This window comes from Ornithodoros turicata, chromosome 6 (genome assembly GCF_037126465.1).
Source record: "Ornithodoros turicata isolate Travis chromosome 6, ASM3712646v1, whole genome shotgun sequence".
Classification (NCBI taxonomy): domain Eukaryota; kingdom Metazoa; phylum Arthropoda; class Arachnida; order Ixodida; family Argasidae; genus Ornithodoros; species Ornithodoros turicata.
The window spans coordinates 24,520,556-24,546,673 of NC_088206.1; the positions used below are offsets into that span (position 1 = coordinate 24,520,556).

The 26,118-nt window shown below is 42.4% G+C and overlaps 1 protein-coding gene across 1 annotated transcript; it reads left to right on the plus strand.

Moving 5' to 3' along the window:
- Nucleotides 1–1,354: 1,354 nt before the first annotated feature.
- Nucleotides 1,355–23,724, plus strand: LOC135396447 (mitochondrial-processing peptidase subunit beta-like). The gene is made up of 8 exons (XM_064627413.1): nt 1,355–1,501; nt 2,151–2,502; nt 3,091–3,590; nt 5,324–5,463; nt 9,988–10,056; nt 18,707–18,881; nt 23,473–23,548; nt 23,610–23,724. The coding sequence occupies exons 1-8, from the start codon at nt 1,436–1,438 to the stop codon at nt 23,672–23,674; spliced, it is 1,443 nt and encodes a 480-aa protein (XP_064483483.1). The 5' UTR covers nt 1,355–1,435; the 3' UTR covers nt 23,675–23,724.
- Nucleotides 23,725–26,118: the final 2,394 nt, after the last annotated feature.

The following is a 26,118-nucleotide window of genomic DNA, read 5'->3' on the forward strand; positions in this document are numbered from 1 at the left end:
GTTCTACGTTGTCCAAAAGGTTTAGTTTTAGTATTTACGCACCAACCATTTCACAGCTGTCGTGCCGCAAGCCTACTACGGCGGTAGCCGAGGTAAGGACTCATATACATTTCTTCTTTGAGGATCTCTTTAGCGTTATTGTATCAGAAGATCCTGGAAAAACTCCAGTACAAGTTTAGGCAAGAAGTTGTGACCTCACATGTTTATTTGTATGGATAGAACGATGTAGATTTCAGTGACGAAGCTATGTGTGCGCAAAGAGGACGAATAGAAGACTCAGTCAAAAACATATTACAAGCGGCTGGAATCAGAGAAATACGCGTATATAGCCTTCGCTAGCGAGCCAGGATATGAGGCGTCAAATAACCATCCTCTCGACGTATCACTTAGAGGTGTTTTGACCAGACAGACGCGATTGGCTGTTCTCCTTCCGCACTGTTAGATACATTATAAACACGGTGGTTGCTTCTGTGCAGTTTGTCTCCATTCTCTTCGTTCGCGCCCCAGAAAGGTTCCACATTATTTGCACTTCGAAAACTAGCCCTTCTAATTACGGCGGTCGCTACGCAAGCTACGGTTCCACTTGAGAATGCATAGAACGGGCGGCGTGGTATCACGTCGGATACTTCCAAGACCGCCATTGGCGGCGCTGTCGCGACGGAGCAGCCCGCCCCCTTTATGTGTCGCACGGTCCCTATACCGTACTAACCCTTTTGGGACTTTCAGTGGGCACGTTTTAGAGAAATATCTGCCACCGAAGCGGGTCATTTGTCGCAGTAAGTAATTGGTTTCGGTGTATACATATTTTGTCGCGGCGAAGCACAAAAGGACGCAATTCATTGAGGATAAGGGAGTGGAAGAGCGCTTCACTGCGACGAGCCGCGACAAAAATGTGTAAACCGAAACCAATTAAGATGTTTCCCTACAAGGTGTCCACAGATAGGTCCCACAGGAGTAGTCCCCATTTTAACGCCGATGGCGCTGCTTTAGAGGTTTGTTTTTTCACAAAACTCAATTGAATTTTTATTTAAATAGTGACCGCCCTCCACTCATCCACACGGTGTGCAGCTTAGGTGGTATCAGACAATCACTTGTAAAAAAAAAAAGAGAGAGAAGACGAAAGTTATATACGATTGGTGCACCCGTTCGCGAGTTATTTAGCCGCGAATTATTTTAGGGCGATCGCCCCCGGCGGATCCGCCACTGCTTGCGGTTCTGGATAAAGGAACGAGCAGATCAAACCTCCACTTGCACGACGATTATTAGTCAGCAAAATCCTGCTTTTCTGTTTCTGTGGAACTGTTTCAGCTACTTCGATTTGGAAACACGAGGCAACCTTGATTCCTGCGACAAGCACGCTATTTTTGCGACGCGGCAGTCAGTCGTACTGCTCGTACCATCGGTTTGTGGTGTTTGGGACCGGGCCTTCCGTAAAATGGCTTCTGCAAGACTATTTCGCTGTTCTACTGCTCTTCTCAAAAATACTCCGAAGAAAATATACGTAAGATACTGACATGCAGCATTTTGATGGATAGTCCTGCTCATATTATTCTGCTATATTGCATTAGAATTGCCGATGTACTCCGTCCGAGTCGCCTTCGAATGACCTTTTGCCTTTCGTGAAGACTTTATGCTGCACCAGGGCCGACCAGGGCTGCATTTATGTACATTACTATGTACTTCAGGGGGATTAACTGCCAACAATGCTGTTCGTGGACAACGATAAGAATTGTATTTGACACGCCTGGGTCGTCCCTCCGGACATCATAACCAACATGAGCTTAGCGTGCAAAGGTTTTTGTAGTAGTCCTGCGCAACATGTTTAGTTTGAAGCATGAGTGGAAATGCGTCTGATTACCTCAGCACGGAAAAATAATCGCAGAGAAAGGAAATGCAAACAACACGCCTGTTTGTAATACTGAACAGCCCTGTGCTAGATGTGGGTCAAAATTCTGCAGGCACCGGTATTATTAGAACCGTACAGTTTATTGTGTGCATAAAGTACAGTAAAGAAACAAAACGGGTCACGGCTGACTTACATCTAGGATGGAAATTGAACAAATGTCCTGTTATTCGGTCTCCCTGTTTTGATCATTGGAAAACGGAAAAGAATATTGTGCAGCGTGTTTAACGAGACTAAACTATTGCAGCTGCGACGGCGTCTGCATCAGTTGGCAACAACCACCTTCAGCCAGTCCCTACTCAATGTCCCAGAGACACGGGTAACAACCTTGGATAACGGCATCCGTGTTGCAACAGAAGACTCTGGAAACCCTACTTGCACTGTGGGACTGTGGATTGATGCTGGCAGCCGCTATGAAACAGACTCTACCAATGGTGTGGCACACTTCCTCGAGCACATGGCCTTTAAGGGTACAGCAAAGCGCTCGCAGACCGATCTTGAACTGGAAGTAGAGAACATGGGGGCACACCTGAATGCCTACACTTCGAGGGAGCAGACAGTCTACTATGCAAAATGCCTCTCCAAGGATGTCTCACACGGTGAGCAAAATACAACGCTTCTTGCACGTCGTTTGAACGACCCTCTCTCCTCTCTGAAACTAAATGGCCACATAATGTAACTCTGATTACAGAGAATGTTTTCGAGCTATGATTGGTCTTTTGTATGTACCATCTTCTCTTAAGGACCACATCACTCCTCATTTTTCATCGATGTTGTTCGGCTTAATCTGAGCCTCGGTTTTATTTCAGGAGCTGTAAAACTGTAAAATCTGGTGATATTGGATGGAAAAGTAGATTTTCAAAAAAAAAAAATGCTTCTCACATTTTAGATTGACAGAAGATGCGAAAGAGCTGTGCTGAGTCTCGAATGCTTAGCGTTCTCCACTGCCCGTATCGGTGGCTGAAATGGCATTTTTTAAAGTTCATTTTCACATTTTACCCTAAGTGACGATGATGCAAACTGGGGGGTACAAACAGGTTTTACCCTAAAACACAGGGCCCTATGTAGTATACTATATTATATTAGCTACTGGATATCATAGCTGTTAGTCATACTGGCTGGGTATAGTATACCAGGCTATGGGGATGTACCGAGTTTATGACAGTGTCTGGTGGGTTTCTTTTCAGCTGTGGACATTCTGTCCGACATCCTACAGAACAGCAAATTTGGAGAGCAGGAAATCGAACGCGAACGTGGTGTGATCCTTCGTGAGATGCAGGAAGTGGAGACAAACCTCCAAGAGGTGGTGTTTGACCATCTGCATTCTGTAGCCTACCAGGGTACTCCACTGGGGTACACTATTCTTGGTCCCACCGAAAACATCAAGAGCATCACCAGGCAGAACCTGCTGGACTACATCTCCTTGCACTACAAGGGCCCTCGTATGGTTCTCGCTGCTGCAGGGGGAGTGGATCACGACCAGTTGGTGAAGTTGGCCCAGCAACACCTGGGAGGCATCCGCACAGACTACGATTCCCAGGTGCCACCCCTTACCCTGCCCTGTCGCTTCACAGGCAGTGAGGTGCGCGTGCGGGATGATGATATGCCGCAGGCACATGTCGCCATTGCAGTAGAGAGCTGTGGCTGGGCCGACCAAGACAACATCCCGCTCATGGTGGCCAACACGGTAATGTTCATCCACACACACAGTTCTCAGTAATTTACTTTGTGTCATGTGCTTTGACCCACAACTGTATCTTTCCCCTCGTGGCTACACTCATAAATTTTGTGACACCCAAATTTGCAACTTAACTTTTTGGTGGAAAGTTTGTGGACATAGATAACCAAAAAAATGCATAATATTTATGGAAAACACCATTTGTCTCCTTTGTAGCTTCGTTGTTAACGTTCATTATTTCCACTATACACTATTTGTGAGAGAGCAGTAATGGCATGGGGTAGTGTGATGCCCGTCTATCCTCCGAGTACAAGTTAGGGAGATGCAGGCAAACAACAAATGAATATTTAATTTACAGCTGGGTCCTGTTGGTTAGCAAAGGTGTCGCTTTGATGATTGCTTTCTGAATGGTTTATGATGCCTTATTATGTGACTTGACAGTTTTATGCTGATGACGATGCTTGTCAGGCTAACGTGGTATTTAACGTGGCTCCTCCTAGAAAGAGACTAGAATGATGCAAAGATAGGTGACACATTCGTGAAGTCATTCATAGCACTCTTTACATGCGCCACGATGAAAGCCATTCACCTAGAGTTGCTTTCTGATCTCGCGTCAACATTCTGCATCATGCCAATCCGACGGTTCATCTCACGCCAGGGAATGCCATCGGCGGTCTATACCGATAATGCCCCACCTTTAAGAGAGCAGACCGTGACATGCGCAAGTTATGGGATGTCATCAGATGTCAAACAACCCAAGACTTCACCTCCACCAATCACGTGCATTGGAAATACGATACGGAGCGTGCGGCTTGGTGGGGGGTGGTTTGTGGAAGAGGATGGTCAGAACGGTTAAACAGTGTCTTCAAAGAGTCATCGGATGTCAGCGGCTCACCTTCGAAGAACTGACAACCCTTCTACACGAGACCGAGGTGGTTGTTAATTAACGAAAGACACTATAAAAGACTATTACACACACTGAAATAATGGCCCTGCACACTGTTCTGACTTCGCAAAGAAAAATAAAAACATTTCAGTTTTTTCCTGAACTGAAACTAACCATGTAATGGCAAAGATAGCAGAATATAACAGGTAGCTGCTAACAAATGCTAACAGTGCTTTCTGAAGCGTGATGGTTATGACAAGGAGATGAGGATGATGATGGTGGTGATAAGTCTTATTTTCACTTAGTGAACACATTCAGTTTCTCGGTTGGTTGACTCCAAGTTACCTTTAGTCACCGTGTTATGTCCGAAGTGATGAGGGCACGAATAATGGTTTTCTGCTGATTCTTGCGTTGAGCATTTAGAATTGTTTAACCCAAGAGATGAGTGATATGACCAACAAGATGTGAATATTGTATCACAAACTGAAATAGCACTATTGATAGCATACAGTTGACATGCCGAAAGGAGAAACCACGATGGAGTTTGTGAGCTAGCAATGTTGAGAAGCACAGTGGTCGGTTAATGCGCAAAAAATATGCAGCAGGTGCATGTAGAGTAAAGATGATAATGTGAATCTGCTTTGGAATCCTAGATTCTCATGCCCTCTGACATCTCTTACTGGTACGCGAGTACAGTGCACGATTAGACAGCACATTGTTGAGATTGCTCATAAACTGTGTGACAACTGAGTGGCATAATTGTGCGCTTCACTTAGCTTGTCTTGAAAGGAGAGATCCTTTTTGTACTTTTTTTATTTAGTACTACAATGGGTTCTCATTGTAAACTGACATGCAGCTGATTGGCAACTGGGATCGGTCCCACGGTGGAGGAAGCAATGTTTCAAGCCGTTTGGCAGAGCAGCTGGTGAAAGACACACAGGGCACGTGCCACAGCTTCCAGTCCTTCAACACCTGCTACAAGGACACTGGACTCTGGTATGAATACTATCTGCACGATCGTCATGTGTGCATTGCGGGCCTTGCCTTCCTTTTTGCTCTCAAGATTTGTTATAGTACAATTGTGTTCAGAGACCAGTAGCAAAAATCGAGTAAGGAACTGTTGTCTGAAATTTTCTTCTCTTTTTGTACTATGTGGAGTCAAACGTCGTCATAGCAAAGTGTTGCGGGAACTACTAGAATGTTCGTTATATCTGAATATGATGCTAGATTGCTAGCCATATCGGCAATTTATACGACTAAGCCAAGACACAGTAATGTCACTCCAAACGCATTTATTTTTAAAAATTCTGATTTTTTGCTTCTTCATGGTGACCATATTATGCACACTGATACCTTCGACCTTATCGATTCAACAAAAGGCGTCTGAGTTCTTCCTCAGACACCGTCGGGTGTGTCAACAAGTCCTTATGCGCGTTACCCATGTTAAGCGTTTGAGTTTTGTTGTGGCGGTCTTCTCCGCATCTTTTCCGTCTTCCTCGGCGTCATCATAATCCCTTGTAGACGATGTTCACACTATTCTTACTTTAAGAGGGCATACCAGCTCTCCGTCCCATTGTATTTCCAATGGAACATATTTTATGCTTTTTCTCGGTAACCACTGCACAGATTTTAACGCGTGTGGTTTCACTATAAAGAGGAAGACGAGATGAATCTGATAACGTTTATACATTTCTGATACATGTCGTATGTATTTTACGGCAACGTCACGAATGTGAAAAGATACACAATTTTTTTCCTCCCTCTTTGAACAGGTTTTTATTAAACCTCTATAGCCATTTCGAACAAAAATTCCCATTTACTTTCTCTCGAAATATTTCAGGAATCGAGAGACACCGAATTTATATGTCTACCACTTTTAGTTTTTATAAAAAAGCGTGAAATGTGACTACGCATAAACACTGACTGGACGCCCAGTGAAACACGTCATTCTGTGTTGGCATCTGGTGACGCGAAAGGAAAACCACGCGGACCGTATCCTTCCGCCGAGCAAGCGCACCGTACTGCTGGCTCCTCTCTCATCTTTACTTTCATGGACAGCTGACTTAGGGCATGGCCTTGGAGACCAGAACAAAAACTTACTTAGCTGCTCGTAAAGGGATTATCGTCTGAGCCAGCATTGTCGCTGCCTGTGTAATGTAAAGAAAAAGCACACAGAGACCAACAAACCTTCATTTTTCGATGCGCGTATAGAGAAGTGAGATGAGTTTATTAGCTTCACATGAAACGTCAATTTGCCCCATTTTGCCGTTTCGGGTTTGTGCTTACTCAGTCAACTGTCTCATAAGGCTAGCGAGAATCTCTAGTATTTACGGTTAGTGGAAGGCCGACTTTACAAACATTCCAGTAACGTTCAACAGTACTGCCCTGTAATGTTCGTAAGGTTAAAACAGCGAGCAAGCGGATTACACACGGATAAATGTTCCTCAGGATAACAACATTTAGAGCTGCAGCTTTCTTTCTTCTCTTTCTTTCTTTTATTGATCGATTTATTTTTATTTTTATCTTTATTATTTTCTTTTTTTCATCAACGCTCCAAGTGAACCAATAAGAAAAATCGATCAAGCGACCGCTGCACAATTACTTCCGCCCACGCAATGAGCAACTGTCTTCCGTAACCCAAACTCACGTTCGCGAAATAAGGAAAGCCAACGACAATGCTCCATTGCTTCATACGATGATATGCCGTGGTTAAAAGTCCGACATCACTATTTACACACAAACTCAACAAATTTCTATGCCTGTCCAAGTCATTTTAGCGAACGAAATCCAGATTTTTCTAGGCTTAGGCTTAGCGGGGCGGACGCGACGGAACAGCATGTTAGTTAGTTGATTATTAGGTTAGTAAAAGCTCGGTGTTTGCATTTTCATGTTCATGTTGTTTATTTTTCAATGGGGACTTTGATCACGTTATTTTGAGATACGCCCAATTTTTCGATACCGGTTCCCTGCATTTTCAATCTTTTGCCACTCCTTGCTGGTTGTGCGTTGGATGGCCCAAAACCTGTACCTGTCTGTCTTTGCACCACGAACAAAGGGAGGCCTTCTGAGGAACTAGTGGCTCTACGCTGAACAAAAGGTCTGGTGTAATGTGAAGTACCCTGTGAAAACCAAGGAGTGTCTAAAAATATAGTACTGAAGTTTCCGGGTAATAATCAGCGCATTATGAGACGGAATTTGTGCTTCGAGAGCTCCTCGCGCGCCAAGTTCCTTTCATATTATCTTGTTCATTTATACATAGAGACGGAGTTCAAGGAGGTTTAGGAGACCCCTTCTCCTTTTTCTTGAATAGCTGTTGCTAAATGCAATGCATTTATTTAAGCTGACTGAGTGCAAGTATTGAGCCTATCAAAAGGCGAAAAATCATAACGCCGAACTATCAGAAGGCCAAAAGTCAAAAGACCAAAAAATCATAACGCCGAACTGTCAGAAGGCTGAAAATGGAAAGGCCAAAGAGACACAGGATGAGCACTCCAGTGAATGACCACTGAATGGGATGGTGTAGATTATAAAAAAGTTTTGGAATGCTGGCATTTGCATAGGAATGCATAGCATTCCTATGCACTGGAATGCATAGCATTTGGTGCTCGCAAATAGACTAGCCAGCGAAGATGACAAACAATAATCTACAACATGTTTACTACGAAAAGAAAGTGTGTAGTGGGTAAAGTGGGGGTAATTGTGCACTAAAAGTCCCTGAAATTGCAAGCAAGAACTGAAATCTAGATAGCCGATGATGCACATCACAGCCGACCAAATGTTATCGTTCGCTTTGCGGATTTGTTGAAATTGGGAGACATAGGGTTCTTTTTCTTTTTTTCACGTGTTAATGAATAATTAAATCTACTTTACATTCAACGAGCAACATAAAATGGATATAGTTCGCTGCATTAGTTCGCTAGCGATATCGTTCGCTGGATGCTAGTATTTCTCTACTGTTGGTCAGACACAGGTTTTACAGTTCTCCTTACATCTTTTTCTTTGCCGATGTTTATGGGTTATAAAAGCTCTACACCCACTTATTCAGTTGTTTCATTGCCCTTACAACTCTGCTTCTGCTGAAAATATGGTTCATCAACATAGAAAGTATTAGAGAACAACTAAAACATCATTGTCTGACCACCACCACCAACAACAACAAAACGGAACTACGTATACATGAAAATACTAGTATTCCGGTTGAGTTGGGAACTACGTCCGACGATACCCACGTTCAGCGAGCGTGAAGTCAGAGCCTCAGGATAGTGGGCATATGCGTTTCATTTCATTGGTACGAATACAGAAGGTAATGTGTTATTGCACTCAGTATTCTGTAGTACTCCCCTTTATAAAAGAACGCGGCTACCATTTTTCCAACATATCTGCCACTTGTACGTCGGTATACGGGAAGTATGCACCAGTAAAACAATACGAAGAGCAACTAAAAATTTCATAATGAGTCAGTACAGATGCCAGTGACTTGTGAAAACAACAATTGTAGCATAAATATATAACAACAAAGTAAAAATAACAAAGTACTCATATAGCGATAGGAGACAAGCAAAAAGACGTGAATGTCTCGAATCGAACTGCGGACCTTTCGTGTCAAAGTCCGACACTTCACCTCTCGACAAACAGCACAAAGGGTTCGTGCCACCTTAAACTCGCGACGTCAACCATGCACAATGGGGATTATTTCGGAGTTGGAGGCGAACGGCGTGCCATCTAGAATCGGGAAAATTGTGAATCGGAGTTGCTCCCCGACTGGTATGGCCTCTTAAGGGCATGCGGACACCCGTGTCTGCTTTGAAAGGTACTTTTTCTGCTCCCAAGCACAATTTTGATTGCCCCCAAGGGTGCTCCAAAATGATTTTGGCCAATCAAATCCCTGCATGCAAACAGCTCCTTGAGGAAGGCTGCATAAAAGGTGGCTACTGAAATAGCAAGGAAGTTCTGCATATGTTGCAAGCATTTAGCATGTCTCCTAGTAATTAAGATTCTAAAGGTAATCATTTATTTCAGGATTGCGGAGTTCGGCATGTCATACAGCAACATCAGTAGAAAATCCCAGTAGAGTAGTGGAAGTGACGTGCCAGGAACTCGTAGCTTGAGCAATGATGCTGGCAATTTTGAATTGACCTGAGCAATCCCAGTGGTTGAGTTTCCATCGCAGAAAACGAGGAGACGAATAGCAAGAAAGGCTGGTGCTCCCAGCCATTCATGAAGGAATGTACAAAATGTACAAAAGAAAAATTCATGTGGTGTAAATGCAGTTCCTGACTGGCCGTTTAGTTGCATCGTGCACTGTGCCATGCTGCACACCTTTAAAATGCACCTTTGCAATGTGTGGTATTGTTTCGGACAATCACATGAGCTGTGGTGTTACATGTTTTGGAAAACTGCCAGGAAGAGATGTTGGAGGAGACTAATTGACCATACTTGCCACAGAACCTGACATCATGCAACTCTAAGTGTTGAATACTATTCCGTGTGGTATACTGAATTATGTATTTCTTTTTGCAGGGGAATATACTTTGTTTCCGAAGGCACAGACCGAATGGATGATGTTGTGCACCTGATCCAGGGTGAATGGTGAGTGTTCCTTGCTGTTCTGAGGTACCCAAATGAAGCACAGCCATACGACATACTGTAAACATATTTTTATTTGCGATGTATTAAGTTTCACGAATTGCATGACCACTAAAAACTCGCAAAAAATTGTACTCGCGAACGCAGCTTGATGTTTATCCCACTAAAGGAAACAGCCCTGGAATCGCGACATTAAATACTCGCGAATAATTTTGCAAATGACTGAACATGCAATTCGTGAAAGTTAATACATTACGAATAAAAATACGTTTACAGTAGTTGAGGATCCTGATTTACAGCACTAATGAAGTAGACTGTTTCAAATTTTGTATTACGGTCAGGAATGGTGGAGTCTAATTATTGGAGTCTAATCGAGTCTAACAGTTACATGTCCGTTTGCCAAATGTTGGAGGCATGTGGGAGGCAATTGGGAGGCAATTGTAAGTGCAATAAGAGAGCACTTGCTACCTCCTGGTTTTTCTTCGTGATAAGCAGCAAGCTGAGATGTGCTCACACAAACCATCCCACCTTGTTGAGGCCTTGTATTTTAGAGCTAAACCTTGTAAAACCGGTTTTTACTGGATTTCCGTCCTCATCACTTTGGTAAACAAATGGAAAAAACCCAGATACGAAGTTGCCAAAGTGGAAATTCGGCCACCAATACAGGCACTGGAGAATCAATCAATCAATCAAAATATTTTATTACGCATACCAAGCACACAAAGTTAAATGTGGGACTGCGAGGGCAGGCCTGTGATGCAGTCCCAAATATATACAGGGTTCGCCAAGATAAACTTCAGGGTTTGTAACGATGATAAAACAAATAAGAACAGTGTCAGGAAGCTAAAGTAGATGTTAGAGGACGTATTATGCCCAAAAATTTTATGTCTATACTGCCATTTGGTCCAGTCGTCTGCGGATAAATCGTGAAAATTAGAAAACCGCCGCTGCCTAGTCAGCTATACCTGTGTTTCAGCTCCTTTCCGTGAGATGGCGAAATGGTCGAACGCGGCATTGCAGACGACATCGAAATTTGAACAAGTGGAACTGAATGCAGAATCGTACTCTGCAACGCCGCATTCGACCGTTTCGCCATCTGGCGAAAGAACCTGAAACACAGGTATATCCGTTTAGGCAGCGGCGATTTTTTAATTTTCACGATTTATCTGCATAGAAACAGACCAAGCGGCATTATCGATGTAAAATTTTAGGGCATAATACGTGTTCTAACATCTACTTTGGCTTTCCGACACTGTTCTAATTTGTTTTATCTTCGTTACAAACCCCGAAGTTTATCTTGGCGAACCCTGTACATGGTTCCAAAACACTGATAACATAGCACGTCTTGTGGGAATAATTAAACAGCTTTATCAAAATATGTAAAAAAAGCAGAGGGGTAAAAGAGAAAAGATAGATAAATACCAAACATATGCTCAATTATACCAAGGAAATTTTAAAAAAATGATGAAAATGCTCAGCAACAGTACAAGCGTGACTTACAAAGGAATTTCAATTGCTTTTTGAATAAAAACGAGTTATTCAGCTTCCTCAATTCCACCGGCAACGAATTCCATATCTTAGATCCAATAAAAGTGAGCTCCTGTTCACCATAGTTTGTGTGAGGCAACGATATCCTAAGATACATATCGTCTCTTCTAAGGGAATATATGGAACTAAAGCGTGTTAAGTAGATAAAATGAGGGACATTAGAGTTATAAATAAGACGATGGATAAAGAGGCTAACCTTGTACGTAGTCAGAGTAAATACATCCATGGTTGATAGTATTGAAAATGCAAAAGTGATTGACGTATCTGGTTGAATATTTAGTACTGTGCGTAGAGCATGCTTTTGTAGGATTAAAAGCGGATGAAGAGTATTACGATAAGTGAGCCCATACACTACTAGACCATAGCTAATATGTGAGTGTATCAGTGCATAGTACATTTAAGAAGAGCATTGATCAGAAGAAGACTTTTTGTTTTAGCAAGGGTATTGGAATTTCCCAATGGAGGCATACTGCTTTCTTCCAGTCAAGTAACTTCGGAGCAGGCGCAATGGTACTCCTCTTATCCCGTATCTTTCAAGTTTCAGCAGCAACAGTTTGTTGTCAATTATATCGAAAGCTTTCATTAAATCTATAAAAATGCCCATAGTAAGTGTCTTAGAATCGATGCACCTTTTAATTTTCTCAAGAACATTACTTAATGCTGTTTCAGTAGATCTGCCCCTTCGAAAACCAAACTGAGATTCAGATAAAAGGTTGTGTTTGTCAAAATAATCTGTAAGCCTCCGTAAGAGGAGTGTCTCGATTATTTTACTCAACAGTGAAAGTATCGCTATCGGCCTGTAGTTAGATACCAAAAGCTTATTGCCCTTCTTATGCACTGGGACAACCTTGGCGACCTTCAGCTCTTGGGGGAAAAATTCCTTCAGTATAAATATCATTGATAATCCTGGCTAGCACATCTGACAAATTTGACTTTAAGGATGTTACAGGAATGTTGTCTGGAGCTCTTGAGTGTTTCAACTTAAGATTCTGAATTACGCTCTCAGCTTCTTGTGCACATGTTGGTTGAAGAAAAAACGAGGAGGAATGAGACTGAGGTAATAAAATTGGAACATCACCACAGGGCGGGATATAATCTACCTGATCAGATATGCTGCTAAAGTAATCATTAAATTCTGTACATATCTGTCTTTGGTCGTTAGTTACTTCACCAGAGCTGGTGGTCAAATAAGTAATATCGCTAGATCTAGTATTTTTATTTGGGGCACTTTTAACCACATTCCATAACTTTTTTTGGTCACCATCACATTTAGCAATGGACTGAGCAAAATACTGTTTCTTTGCAACATCTAGCAGATTTCGAAGCAAATTATTGTATCGCTTATATATAGGGCCTGACTTTTTCGTGTTTTATTTCTGGCCAAATTCGGGGGGTAAATACCGGGTGATATTTTTCATTCGAAAATTCGGGTGTATTCGGGTTAAATCCCGTTACGGCATATTCTGTCGTCAGGAATTCGGGTGTATTCGGGTGATTTTTTTTGTGTTTAATAAAAATTTGTCTTAACATGGAACTAATGTTTAGCAATGTTATCAAACTTTATTTTAATGCACGCTTATGAGTGTGCCACGCGACCCAGATGTTTTCGGGTAGATTCGGGTTAAACCCGAATTTTACAGATTTCGTTCGGGGGGTAAATATCGGGCGGATACGGGTTTAACCCTAAAAAGTCAGGCCCTACTTATATAGTGTAAGCAAGTCAAAGTTTGTTGGATGAGAGCAACATTTTTTGTACAGATTATTTTTGTGTTTTATTGATTTGAGGAGGCCAGAAGATACCCAAGATTTCTTCAGAGTATTTCGTTTTGTAACAAGTGTCTGACGAGTTGATTTTGTAATAATGGATTGCAAAATACTCAAAAATTGGCTAAATTTCTCTTAGGCACTAGAACAACCAGGAAACGAATACGTCTGTGAAGATAGATATCGTTCATCCTAGAACGATCGAAAGGACGTCTCCAAATGGCTGACCGGAGTCGTATTACATGTTACATAAATGAGCTCGTGGTCACTAATGTCGCAAGCAGCCACACCTTGTGTTAAGGATTCTTCGTTTAGATTTGTAATAATATGGTCAATAAGAGTGTTTTTATCGGTGCCACCAAATCTTGTAGGATGACCTACTATTTGTTGGAAACCATAGTTACTACAAATTTCATTATATGTTTTTGAGGTAGGACTGCTGCTCATCAAATCAATGTTTAAGTCGTTGTAATGTTTAAGTCGTTTATGACTACGTTATACCTTTGAGACCAGCATGTGAACGGTACCCCATCCAGTTCATCTAAAATGTGGGTAACAGAGCTTCGCGGCGATCTATATACAACACCAGTAAGTAAAGGACGGGAAGGAAACGCTGATAGTTGTATTCCACCATGGGATAACATGCGTGTACTGTCTAAGATTTCAATGAAAATGAACTCGCAAAGTGGAGTATTTAGAGAGATATCTGACCGAACTCTCTATGCCACATTATCCCTCACATATAAGCCAACTTCACCATGGCGGTTGTTGTGCCGGTGTGAAAATTCAGGAACATACCCGTCTATCGTGTAGTGAGAGTCATTCATATCACATAACCACGTTTCAGATAAAGCAACAAACAATGTACATACTACACTTCAGAATTTGCGAAATCAGCACAGTAAGATCGTCAAAATGCCTCTTTATGCTTCTAATATTCAAATGAACAGCAGAGAATATTGGATTTACAATTTCTGCCAAATCACATAACGTAATACAGTTCATGGTCAATAATAATAATTACAAAATCACCTACAAACAAAAAAAAGGAAAAGCACAGCTCTAACAGCCAGACCTACAGCAGATGCAGGTCACTAATATGGGTAGTTCGATTAGCTTCAGCACCTTCATGACGCCTAACAAAGATCCGTCCATTCCGCACCCATACATAGGCAAACAGTTTCTCTTTTGCAAAAAGGCGCGTTTGTCTAAGCAGCAACTTGTTAACTGCAGTTATATTCTTGCAGATGAACGGATATTTACCATTGTCATCTCCAGCGCTTCTAGCGCTTTAGTTTATTTGAATTTTTTAGCCAAGCGTCCCTCCGCTGTCGCTCCTTAAAACGAATCAGGGTAGGCAGTTTCGTAGTATCAACTTTAGTAGGGAGACTGTGAGCTGCCTCAATGTCAGAAGCAGTTAAATGAGGAACCCCAATTTCAGTTGCAATTGTGTTTAACACCTGCATGATATCTTCGTCAGGAGAAAACGAAATACCGCGAATTTCAATGTTAGGGCGACGGTTGTATTGCTCAAGGTCATTCAAGGAAGTGCTCAATGATTTTATTTCAGCCTCTTTGCTTTTTAGAAGTTCTGTTGCTTCGACAAGTCGTTCATCCAAACTTTTGATCTCAGCTTCATTGTTCGCAACCTGAGCAACTAATGTGTCATATTTAGTTGACAGATCTTGGAATCTTTTTTCTAAGGAGTCGATTTTTTCGAGAGCGAGATTCATTTTAGCCCCATTCTGTCGTATTTCGAACAGAAGGTTGGCAAGGGAAGGCTCGTTTTGTTGAGAGTTTGACATACGTTTTCCGCAAGCCTGACACGTAGTACAAATCCATTCGCTGCACTGCACGTCACTAAGCGCTTTCAATGCAGTTTTCGTCAAGTTCGAACACTTGCCACAATAATAGTACATAGTTTAAACAGCTAGTGCAGCGGATTACAAATATATCCGTCCCAATGCCCTGCATGCACGAGTAGCATAATTCTTTGTCAACGGCAGACGTATTTATGACAACGCGACTCTGACTCGCCAGCAACGTAGGAAGTATAATATGTTCACTTTTCCAAGGCAGTCTCGTGGGTACGCAAACGAAAAAACAAAAATAAGGAGCCAGCTTAAATTGCTCACCTATAACAATGCAGAAAATTTGGGTGAGATCATGTGTGCAAGAAGAGCCCCACAAGACTGCGAAGTCCAGCCGTTGGGCAAGTGCTTAAGTGGACTGTGAATCCATGACGTCATGACCTTGCAGTAGACGATAACAGGATTCTTGAAAGCTGGGCAGTGCTTTTTATCAAAGATAGTGCTGCGGCGTCGCTACTGTATCTTCTTTCCAGGTACCGAGGCGATAGCTATAACAATGCAGAAAATTTGGGTGAGATCATGTGTACCCCCACAGACTGCTAAGCACTGTGCATTCAGCAGGGTTGCTCGTGTTCATCTAAAATGCAAGAAGTGCTTTCACATCGAAATCCGCTTTTCCGCCTGATATAGTATCACCCAATTCTACCATTTTATAGCTCTTGAAATAAATCCCTATTTTTGTCCCAGCCGATTTCCAAAAGCGTAAAACCCAACAACACAACGGCCTACACACTGTGAATGTGTCAGTCCTCTTTACTTTTAAGTTGTCTGTTTCTCCAATCCTAGTAGCACCAATGCAGGTGCTCGGTGTCTAAAGTGTGAAATACACAAAATGATTTTTGAAGTGCAAGTTGTGTTTTTACGGTTTTCACTGTGCCTCATGAGAGCAAGACATTCATTGTTTCACTACAAAAACAACTTGACTGTACACGTGCAGATAAGCATGTGTGGCATCTGCCAAGCCAATACACATTCCTTACTAGCTTTTTCCAATTGTATGTTCTTGGTCATTTTTCGCTGTGATAATGCTAGTTTCCTGGGCTTAACTGTTGCAAGTTAAAGGGGCACTAAACTGATGATCGTACTTTGTCTAAAAAAACTGCACATAGTGAAAGTAGGGGTTTCCCTCTACCTAAATATGTGGAAGACTTTGTGTAGCTCAAGCGCATTCACTATTTAAAAAGCGGATCAAAGAGCGAAATCAGCTCAACTCTCCCCTTCGTCTAATGTGTCAGCAAACGTCATTCGGCTACAGCAGACGGGGCAGACTCATCCCCGAATGACGTTTTGCATCGTCAACCAGTCCTGAACTCCCACAAGGTTAGCCACGGGGGAGAACCTGCCGAACCTGTTTGCTGTCGCATTGTTGCGACTCCGTGGCTGTGGAGGGTTTCACGTCAAAGAATAAGTGCGGCTTATAAAGTAATCTCATTTCTGTTGTACAGAAATGAGATGTCTCAGCGATGTACAAATAATACATTTTGGAAGGACGTCCCTCGTGAATGTAGTCTAGTGGCGCTGAAAAAACAAACAAGCAAACAAAAAACGTAGTCAAAAATGCAGCAACATAGGTGATGGCCTGCACGAAACGTCAAAATGACGTTGCTCCTATTGTTATGAGAACTTGGAGGGCGGAGCATATTCAAGAAATAGTGCACAACGCATCTTGTAATTACTGCGCTACTATGTCGTTGTCGACCTCCATAATTTAAGAAAAGATGTTTTAGAGTTCAATGAACATATTCCTACTGATACATCATTGCTCTTATATCGGTTTAGTGCCCCTTTAATACTACTACAAGCCTTTGTCCTATGATGTGATACTTGAAATTTGAGAGGCAAATTTACAAATATTCATGTTTCTAATTTTCAGTATTCACACACCTCTGTCAATATTACATTATTTCAATTTATTTATTTAAAAACCAAATTAACAGTACCAAACCAAACCAAACCAAATTAATAGTACAAGATTGAATTGGCTCATAACATCATGAAATAACAGGATAACTTCTCTTTGTCACTGATCTTCGCCCTATCTCAGAATACCTTGGAAAATATAATGAGAGAATAGATAGGTAGCAAGCAAGCTGGTGGTATAGATCCATGACTTAAAGACCCTAATTACTGTATAGTTATTGATTTTTGACATCACATGAAGAAGGTCGACATTTTTCTGTTCCTTGTGAAAATGATTTGCCAAATGCTCCTATTACTGTGGAGGAACTAATAGGTGCTACAAAATCTACGTTACCCTGATGGTGTGGACAAGGTGCAGCAAATTGGGACACAACACAAAAGAAGTTGACACGATCAGTCATTGTGTCTTGTCTTGTCTTCTGTGTTGTGTCCCTGTCCTTAATCTGCTGCGCTATGTCTACACCATCACGTTACCAGCTACCCCCACGTACAGTTGAACCTCGATATAACGAAACTCACGGGGACCGCAATTTCTTTCATTGTATCGAACATTTCATTATATTGAGTCGTAGGTCGCTACAATCCGTAAAAGTTCTTTGTGAAAAACTACAATGACCGACAAATATAGCGCCAAAAGGCACCTACAGCGTTTTATTCTTACGTGAAATAGGCAGTGATGCGCGTCTGCGTCGTGCCTAGAAGATTCGGTGTCACACATTGTTTGTACGTGGCTGAAGCCTCCACAGCTTTCTCCATATTGTGTTGCAATTCCGCAAACCTCTGTGTACGGCTGTACGCCTAGCTAACGTCGAAGTACGTCTATGGCATCGACCACATGATGAGCTGTCAACACACAAGGCTCGATGTCATCGTCATTGTGCCGTTCGTCGCTATCGTTGTCGGCGCCTTGCCTGCAAGTGGCCGTGAGGATCTCCTATTCCGTAATGCTCTCCGTTGCTACAACATCTTTGTCCACATCAAGAAAATCATCGCTTTTTAAGAAAATCATTTCAGCTGATTTTGTCACATATGCTGCCACGAGAACTAAGTGTTTCCCACGCGCTCGCGATGGCACCTTGCATCTCGTGCTCTTCGCTGTTGCTTTCTGTACTTTGCTGCTACTGGACGGTTCAAAATTCGCGCAAAAAGCGGGAAGGAGACACCTCAGAAGGAAAATTCCAAGCCTTCAAATGACTCAGACTTCCTTTTGTAGGCACAGATTCCTGCTGACCCTGACCGCCGGTGCCCTTCTTTTGTCGTGGGAACGGGACGCTGGTTGCGCCCTTTGTTTTCGTGACCCTGAAGTCGGCATTGGGGTTGTAAACTTTGTTGCATTCTTTCGCTGTATCGAGGCAGTGGCTAAAAGGTATTTCGCTGTAACAGGAGTTAAAATACATTTATCTCTGTGGGCCTCTGCCGGGGAATGCCAATTATTTCGCTCTATCGCAAATTTCGTTATATCGCATTTCGTTGTAACGAAGTTTGACTGTATCTACAGTGTTACGATACCCTGATGAAAATAGTGATGTAACATTGCAATAAACGTGCAGGATGCGCATCTGCTCAAGTGCAACTGAAGCAGAGGTGACAAGGGCTAAGAACTTGCTCAAGACAAACATGCTGCTGCAACTGGATGGTACAACACCTGTGTGTGAGGACATTGGCAGACAGATGCTGTGCTACGGCCGAAGAATCCCTTTGCCTGAACTGGAGGCCCGAATTGATGTGAGTTTGAAGCCTGAAACTTTTTGTGATTATTGCAGTGTCCACCGCAGTCTGTTTCCGAACGCACCAGTTATGTTGATATTATACAGTCACCGACCGATTTTTCGGACATGCTCAATTATTCGGACTCGTTCGTGGAACGGCCGCGAATCCTATAGAGTTGATGTATAAGAACGTCCAAAATTTCGGACGCTGTACAGCCTCGTCGCTTGATATTTCGGACTCTCTTTGCCCAACCAGCGAATTTCTCTCTTGGGTGACGGAAAATATTGGCATCATCCGAAATTCGTATCAAAAGAAATCAACCAACTAAAATATTGAGGCAAAAAATATAGGCAATGATTGTTGATTTTTAATTCCTCTGAGTAGAAGAGGTCTGTCGTAAAGCTTTTGCATCTTCGTTTTTGGCCACCGGCTTGATTCAAAAGGCCCCAGTACGTGCTGTCCACTCGCGAGTCGCGCGACAGCGCTGTAAAGCGATCTTCACCTAAAGCACGCATGCGTTAGGTGAAGCCGACGGCGATGGCACTATTAATGTACAGTGACGAAATGTCGCTTCGGGAAATAGAAGCTGATGTTATCAGGTAGAGCTGGAAGCGCATTAGGAAAGCATCGACAAACTTTTCCAGCCTACTAGTGCTTAGTAAAGTTTATTTTGAAGCAAAATTCGTTTTTTCGGACTGCTCGATTATTTGGACTTTTGCGCGATCCCCGCAGAGTCCAAAAAATCGGACGGCGACTGTGTTGAGTAACATACAACTACAAGGACAGTGAGGCAGTCGCTTCACACTACACAACCTTATACATTAAGAAAGGTCTTGTTGAACAATCAACTAATCAGAAACAACTACTTGAAAGCAAGCAGTCAAAAAAGGGGAAAATATTTTATATAGACAGCGAGTCATGACGTGGATTCTAAGTATTTGTCGTTCGCAACTTGTGTACAATACAAAAGCATATTGTTCACTATCCTCTGGTTCACTGCTGTTGCATACCTGCCAACTCTCCAGATTCATCCGGGAGACTCCCGGATTCAGACCGGTTTGTACGATTGTACGATCGAGAAGCAAATCTCCCGGAAAATGCAGTTTCCCCCTCTATATCTCGAACGCCTGCCTTTTCTCTGGCCACACAGATGTAAACGTCAATCCAATACCAGCCCGATTGCCATCGGCATCGCTACCTCTTTCCGGAGCCTCTATGTTACGGAGTTCAAGGTTTCTGGTCGTGGTTCTAGTTCTAGCACTTCTAGTTACCAGGCATTTCCTCCACGTTTTCGGACGACAAAATTGCCTTTGCACTGTGTCTGCCTTGCATATTGCACATCACGGCTCAGTGTAAGCGAAACAAGTATCTACACATGTTTCTGAAGCAATACGCAGTACACGCACACACAGTAATTGGGATGCGTGATCGCGTCCAGGAAGCGCACCATGTGTTTTGCACAGTTTACGGCTGGGACATCAGTATTCTGCGTTGGACCGACGGGTGGACTGCGGGGTGGACCGACATTGTTACCCATGTTACGTCGAGGACGCACAAGAACCACACTAAATGCCAAGGCAAACAATGCAAGCTACGTCAGTCTTTAAGAAAGCAAGACAAGGACTACGATGTTATCCGCGCGGGCCCTCGTCCTCCGTGTTCCCAACTCCCGACGATGCAAAACTCCTTGCATCGTCGGGAGTTGGAAACACACAGGAGGATTGTACTTTGAACTAAGTCGAATGCAATTGGTATTGGTGCGAAGGTATGCTGTTGAATTCTCCTAGAAACGACGTTACTGCAGGGCTATCGTGATCCGCAGAGTACATTTAAATGTGCTAGAATTGTACAAGTTCAATCCAATTGGGAAAAGATTCCATATTTTTGAGCCATGGAATGAAATTGAGTTTCTTCTTCGAGTGGAGTGGTTGTTCAGTAATAAACGAGGCAAAGGACACAAAGAAATGTAGAAGTGCGTATGCAAAAATAAATGTGAAAAATATTGAATACAGGAGTATAGAGCCCATGTACAGTAACTTTGTGATCATCCAGCACAGACAAAGCTTTAAATGTAAAAAACGAGCAAGAAAAGAAGTACCGTATTTTCCGGTGGATAACGCACACATAATACATTGAAAAAAAAAGTGTGGTGAAAGGGCACTGTGCATTATCTACCTGTGCGTGTTAAACATTGGAGTTTTTTCCGGGAGGATGCTGGGCAGCCTGTGAACTCTAAGTATAGCCTCATACAGGTTCCAATGTCGCAATCTCTTAGGAGATTATGAGGGGGTTGACCTCGGGCAAAACAAGACACTGGGCTTCCCAGGTCCTGGATGGATAGCAAACGATAGTCACCTTTCTCTGCCCCGCCATTGTTCTTGACTATGGGCGACATGGCACGCATGAGCCAGCCTAGGGCCAGGGACAGGTTCGGTTGTGCCTAAGACATAATAAATAGAGCTTGAAGTTTTTGGGTTTAACCCGATTCTTCCCCAAATTTGCACCCCGAATTGAAGGTTGCCTCTTTAGGGTGAAACCCGATTTTTACCGTGCAAATTGCCCTCACTGAGACATCTGTAGGAATGCATACTAACTTGTTTGGCAGCAAATGCAGCTACATCGCCGTTTGTACCAAACCAGTACAGTTAGTTTGAGTAACTGAGCCCGATTTCTCCTCGAGTTTCACGTACTGGAAGTTTTTTTCACCCGAATTCGCACGAAGCACAGTTTAGCACATGTTTATTTACCCGACTTTTACCCGACTTTTACCCCCCGAATTTAGAAAAAAAAATTCCTGAAAACTTCAGGCTCTAATAATAAACGACTTGTACTGAACGTATAGGTTCTGGATACTGCGTTCATTAAAGGTGACGTATAACCGAGTTCTCGCTCAATAGTACAGCGTTGGTATATTCGGGACTGTGGTGTGCGTTACACATCAAACTCTTTCTAATTTCAGCTAATTTTAGGGGGTGCGCATTATATACCTCGGTGCATGTTACATGCTGGAAAATACGGTATACCCATGAGGCAAGTCTTTGTAACAGATAGTTTGGGGGTTGGATATCCGGTGGCTATCCTATCTGTCAAGCTGTAATACGCAGCTTTTTGTTCCGAGCTTCCCACGTCATGACTGATGTGAATGGCTCATTGATGACTCAGTGATTACTCATTCATTCATATGTTAGACCATAGAGCCCTATTGTATGTGTGATGTTTTATTGAATTAAAGCTGCGTAGACTAATATCAAAACACATGTAGAGCATAGGTTCTCGAACTCTTTCACCCTGGGGAACCTTCAGCGACTTTCGAAAAGTCTTGAGGGACCCCAGGCCGAACCAAGGTTGGCCCATGTCATGTATTCGTAGCAAGCCCAGCGATGTTCTGGCGGCATGATTGGGGTGGAGCTGAGGAGTTGCTAATGGAACCTGGGAAAGCAGTCTGCAGAACACAGTTTGAGAAACCATAATGCAGGGAGAGTAAACATATACATCTTGACCGTGCGTATACTATAGGGCCCGACTTTTTTTGGGTAATACCCGAAAACGTCAGACATTTCTGCCCGATCCAAATTAGTCATTTTTGGTTTTAACCCAAGTTTTCCCTGAAAGTGTGACTACAAGATGACTAATTACCTAAATTTCAGTAATTAACTCTTTAGTTAGGGGATTTGGGGCAAAAGTGAGTAGGCAGAATGGGAGGTAATCCCCGTTAAAAGTCGTTCTTCTGAACATCTTGAAAAGAGCATGTGCCATGAAATATCCATAGCCGAAATGTGCTACGCAAATGAGCCGAAACTGCGCAGATCGGGAGAGCGTACATCGAGAGAGTACAGCGCGCATTCCACTTCAGAGGGCCACATGTTTTGGAGCGATGAAGATGATTGGAGTAGATGCTGATTTGCTGGCCAGATCAACCTCTTTCAGGCCCAAATAAGCCTCCTTCATCTAAGATGATGTGCTCCTGAGGTGCGCTGTTTTGGTTTTGGCTCGTTTGCACAGCGAAATTCGGTGATGGATATTTCATGGCACATGCTCTTTCCAGGATGTTTTAAAGAATAACTTTCAACGAGGATTGTCTGCCATTCTGCTATCTCGCTTTTGCCCAAAATTCCCTAATTAAAGAGTTGATTAATTAATTTTAGGTAATTAGTCACTGTGTAGTTGCATTCACTCTTCGAGAGGACGTCCTCCTCGCCGTATAGCACAACTGCAAAAAACGACATCTATGCTGCTCTCATAGCTTTTTTACAAAAAGAAACTAATGGATAAAAAGGGCACCCTTCATATAATTATAAGAATGCTGCTGTTCCCTTGGAGTCTATATCTGCTTAGACAAGAAAATTAAGGTGCTGCACTAAGAAAATTCAAAAGAACAAATAGAACTCATAGGCGTGGTTCTTTGTCTATGTTCGCACATTGTGTGATAAATTTATTGCTGAAATCTGCAAGGAGGAAATCTTTGTCAAAATGAAGTGGAACAGCTGCTCAACCATATTTTTCTTTTCTTTTTTAAATTTGAAACTCACACTTTGAAGAATGCCACTGACAGTTGCTTCCGTGTGTTGTGTATATAGTCAGCTGATCCTTTTCTTTTCCCTCCCAGGCTGTGTCTGCCAAGACTGTCAGAGATGTCTGCACTAATTACATCTACGACCACTGCCCAGCTGTGGCAGGAGTGGGTATGTTGGCCTTTCTTGGTGGGTTCTCATTCAGTGATTCACTGTGTGACTTCACTTTCAGGGCCAGTAGAAGCACTGACAGACTACGCGCGGGTGCGCAGCAACATGTACCAGCTCAGAATCTAAGAGCTCTGTATAGTGTGTAATAAATATGTCTTAGGGTGTTCCCGTGATAATGCTGAAACTGCTCTAGAATTTCATTCACCATCACATCACGTTGAGCCCTGCTCAAACGCATTTAAAACACTCAGCTGCAGTATTTTATTTTTATTTTTTTATTTTCAACAATACTGCAGGCCTTAAAGGGCCCATGCAGGAGTGAATACAAGAGGTTGAAGGTATACATTGGCAACATCGAACTACATCATAACACAGTATATAGGCTCTGCAATTCAACTTTTAAAATGTAGCACTGATTGCTGTTGAGAAGGCATCATCAGAGGCGAACGCGCAAGGCAGTAAATTGTTCCAGTCCTCAATAGTCCGGGGAAAGAAAGAATATTTATATCTATTAGTGCGGGCAAAGATAGGTGTCAATGAATGTTGATGGGAATGTCTTGTTGTCCTCGAGGTCAATGCACAAATATAACTGGATGTCGGACTAATGCCTAATCTCCCGAAATAGAGAGACCGCATAAACATAAGCCGAGCAAGTTAACGTCGGTGCTTCAGTACTGGAAGTCTAGACCTACGCAAGAGATCAGTTACCGAGACTCCTCTCTCGTATCGGTTATATATAAATCTAAGCGCTAGTTTCTGTACCTTTTCAAGTTTCTCCACATCCTTTTTCACATAGGGATCCCATACAATATTAGCATAGTCTATTGATGGAAGAATAATTGTCTTATAAGCTAATAGCTTTAAATCCACAGTTGTATGCTTCAGACACCTTCTAATGAAACCAAGTTTTTGGCGAGCTATCGAAGTTATATTGTCTATGTGTCGAGACCACTTTAAATCACTGGTAATTGTGACCCCTAGATATTTGTAGTGATTTACTTTAGCAAGGACAGTTCCATCAATTGCGTATGCGAACTCCAAGGGATACTTTTTATTCGTAATGGTCATGGAGACAGTTTTGTCAATGTTAATCATCATGTCCCACGTGTCACACCATGATTTCACCATAGATAATGCATGGTTCAACCGTTGTTGATCACTACTGGAATCAATTGCAGTGTATAGGACACAATCGTCCGCAAACATGCGGAGCGATACTTCTGAACCTAGGAAGTCTGCCAGATCATTGATATAAATCAAGAACAACAATGGGCCCAAAACTGACCCTTGTGGGACCCCTGAAGTCACATCTAATATTTCGGATCGGTTCTTTTCAATTTCTACATATTGTCTACGACGAGATAAGTAGGCCTCAATCCAGTGTAAGAGGTTTACTGGGATACCAAGATGCTGTAACTTTAGCAGAAGTTTATCATGAGACACCTTATCAAAAGCTTTTGCATAATCTAGATATATCACGTCAACCTGTCCCGCTTTGTCTAGAATCTTTGCGAAATCATGAACAGTAATTACTAATTGAGTAATTGTAGACAAGCCCCGTCGAAAACCGTGCTGACATGGCGTAAGGATATTATTTGCCTCAAGAAAACTTATAAAGTTTCGGGACACTACATGTTCTATAAGTTTACAGGGGATGCAGGTCAGCGATATAGGACGGTAGTTGCTCACAAGTGACCGGTCACCCTTTTTAAAAACTGGAACAACACGCGAAGTCCTCCACTCATCAGGAATGTTACAACCGGACAGCGATACTCTGAAGATTTCAGTTAAAAATTTTGCCACGCACTCCGCGTACCTTCTCAAAAAGGCGAGGGGTATTCCATCTGGTCCAACTGATTTTTTTACACTCAAATTCAATAACATAGATAGCACACCCTGGTATGTTATCTCAATATCAGTAACTTCATTTTCTTTATCAGGCACAAACACTGTTCCCGACCCCGACGTGAAAACACTTTGGAAGTACTGGTTAAAATGCTCAGCTATACTCTTAAGGTCCGTAATTACCGTGCCATCATGTTTAATTTCGCTGACCGAGTGCTTTCCTTGTGCCAAGTAATTCCAAAATTTTTGTGGAGACTCCCTCGCGAACCTTGGTAAGGTATTCGAGTAAAAGAACTGCTTAGCACCGCTAAGCTTTTCGTATAGGGTCGTTTTAAGATGCCTAATGACGTCGCTATCACAATTTGGTCGTCGGCTCAGACGTTTCAGTTTACGCTTCAAATGAATTATTTCACGGCTAATCCAAGGATTGTTTCTGCCAAAATATTATCATCATCCTGACTGACCACTCCAGACTAAAAAAGGAATTACTATTTATTTTATCTCACGTTATAAATCAACATTGCTCAAAGACTTATAATACAAAATATAAATGTCAGTATTATGCAGTACTTAAGGGGGTACGCGGGGATCAACTCGCGAAAAATGAGGAAATAACGGATTTTCTGGAAATAACATTTTTTGTGACAAAAATCTGTCTTCTATATAATCCCAAAGTAGTTATACTCAAATCCGCCTCAAAGTACCCCAAAACTCGCTTTTCTGAG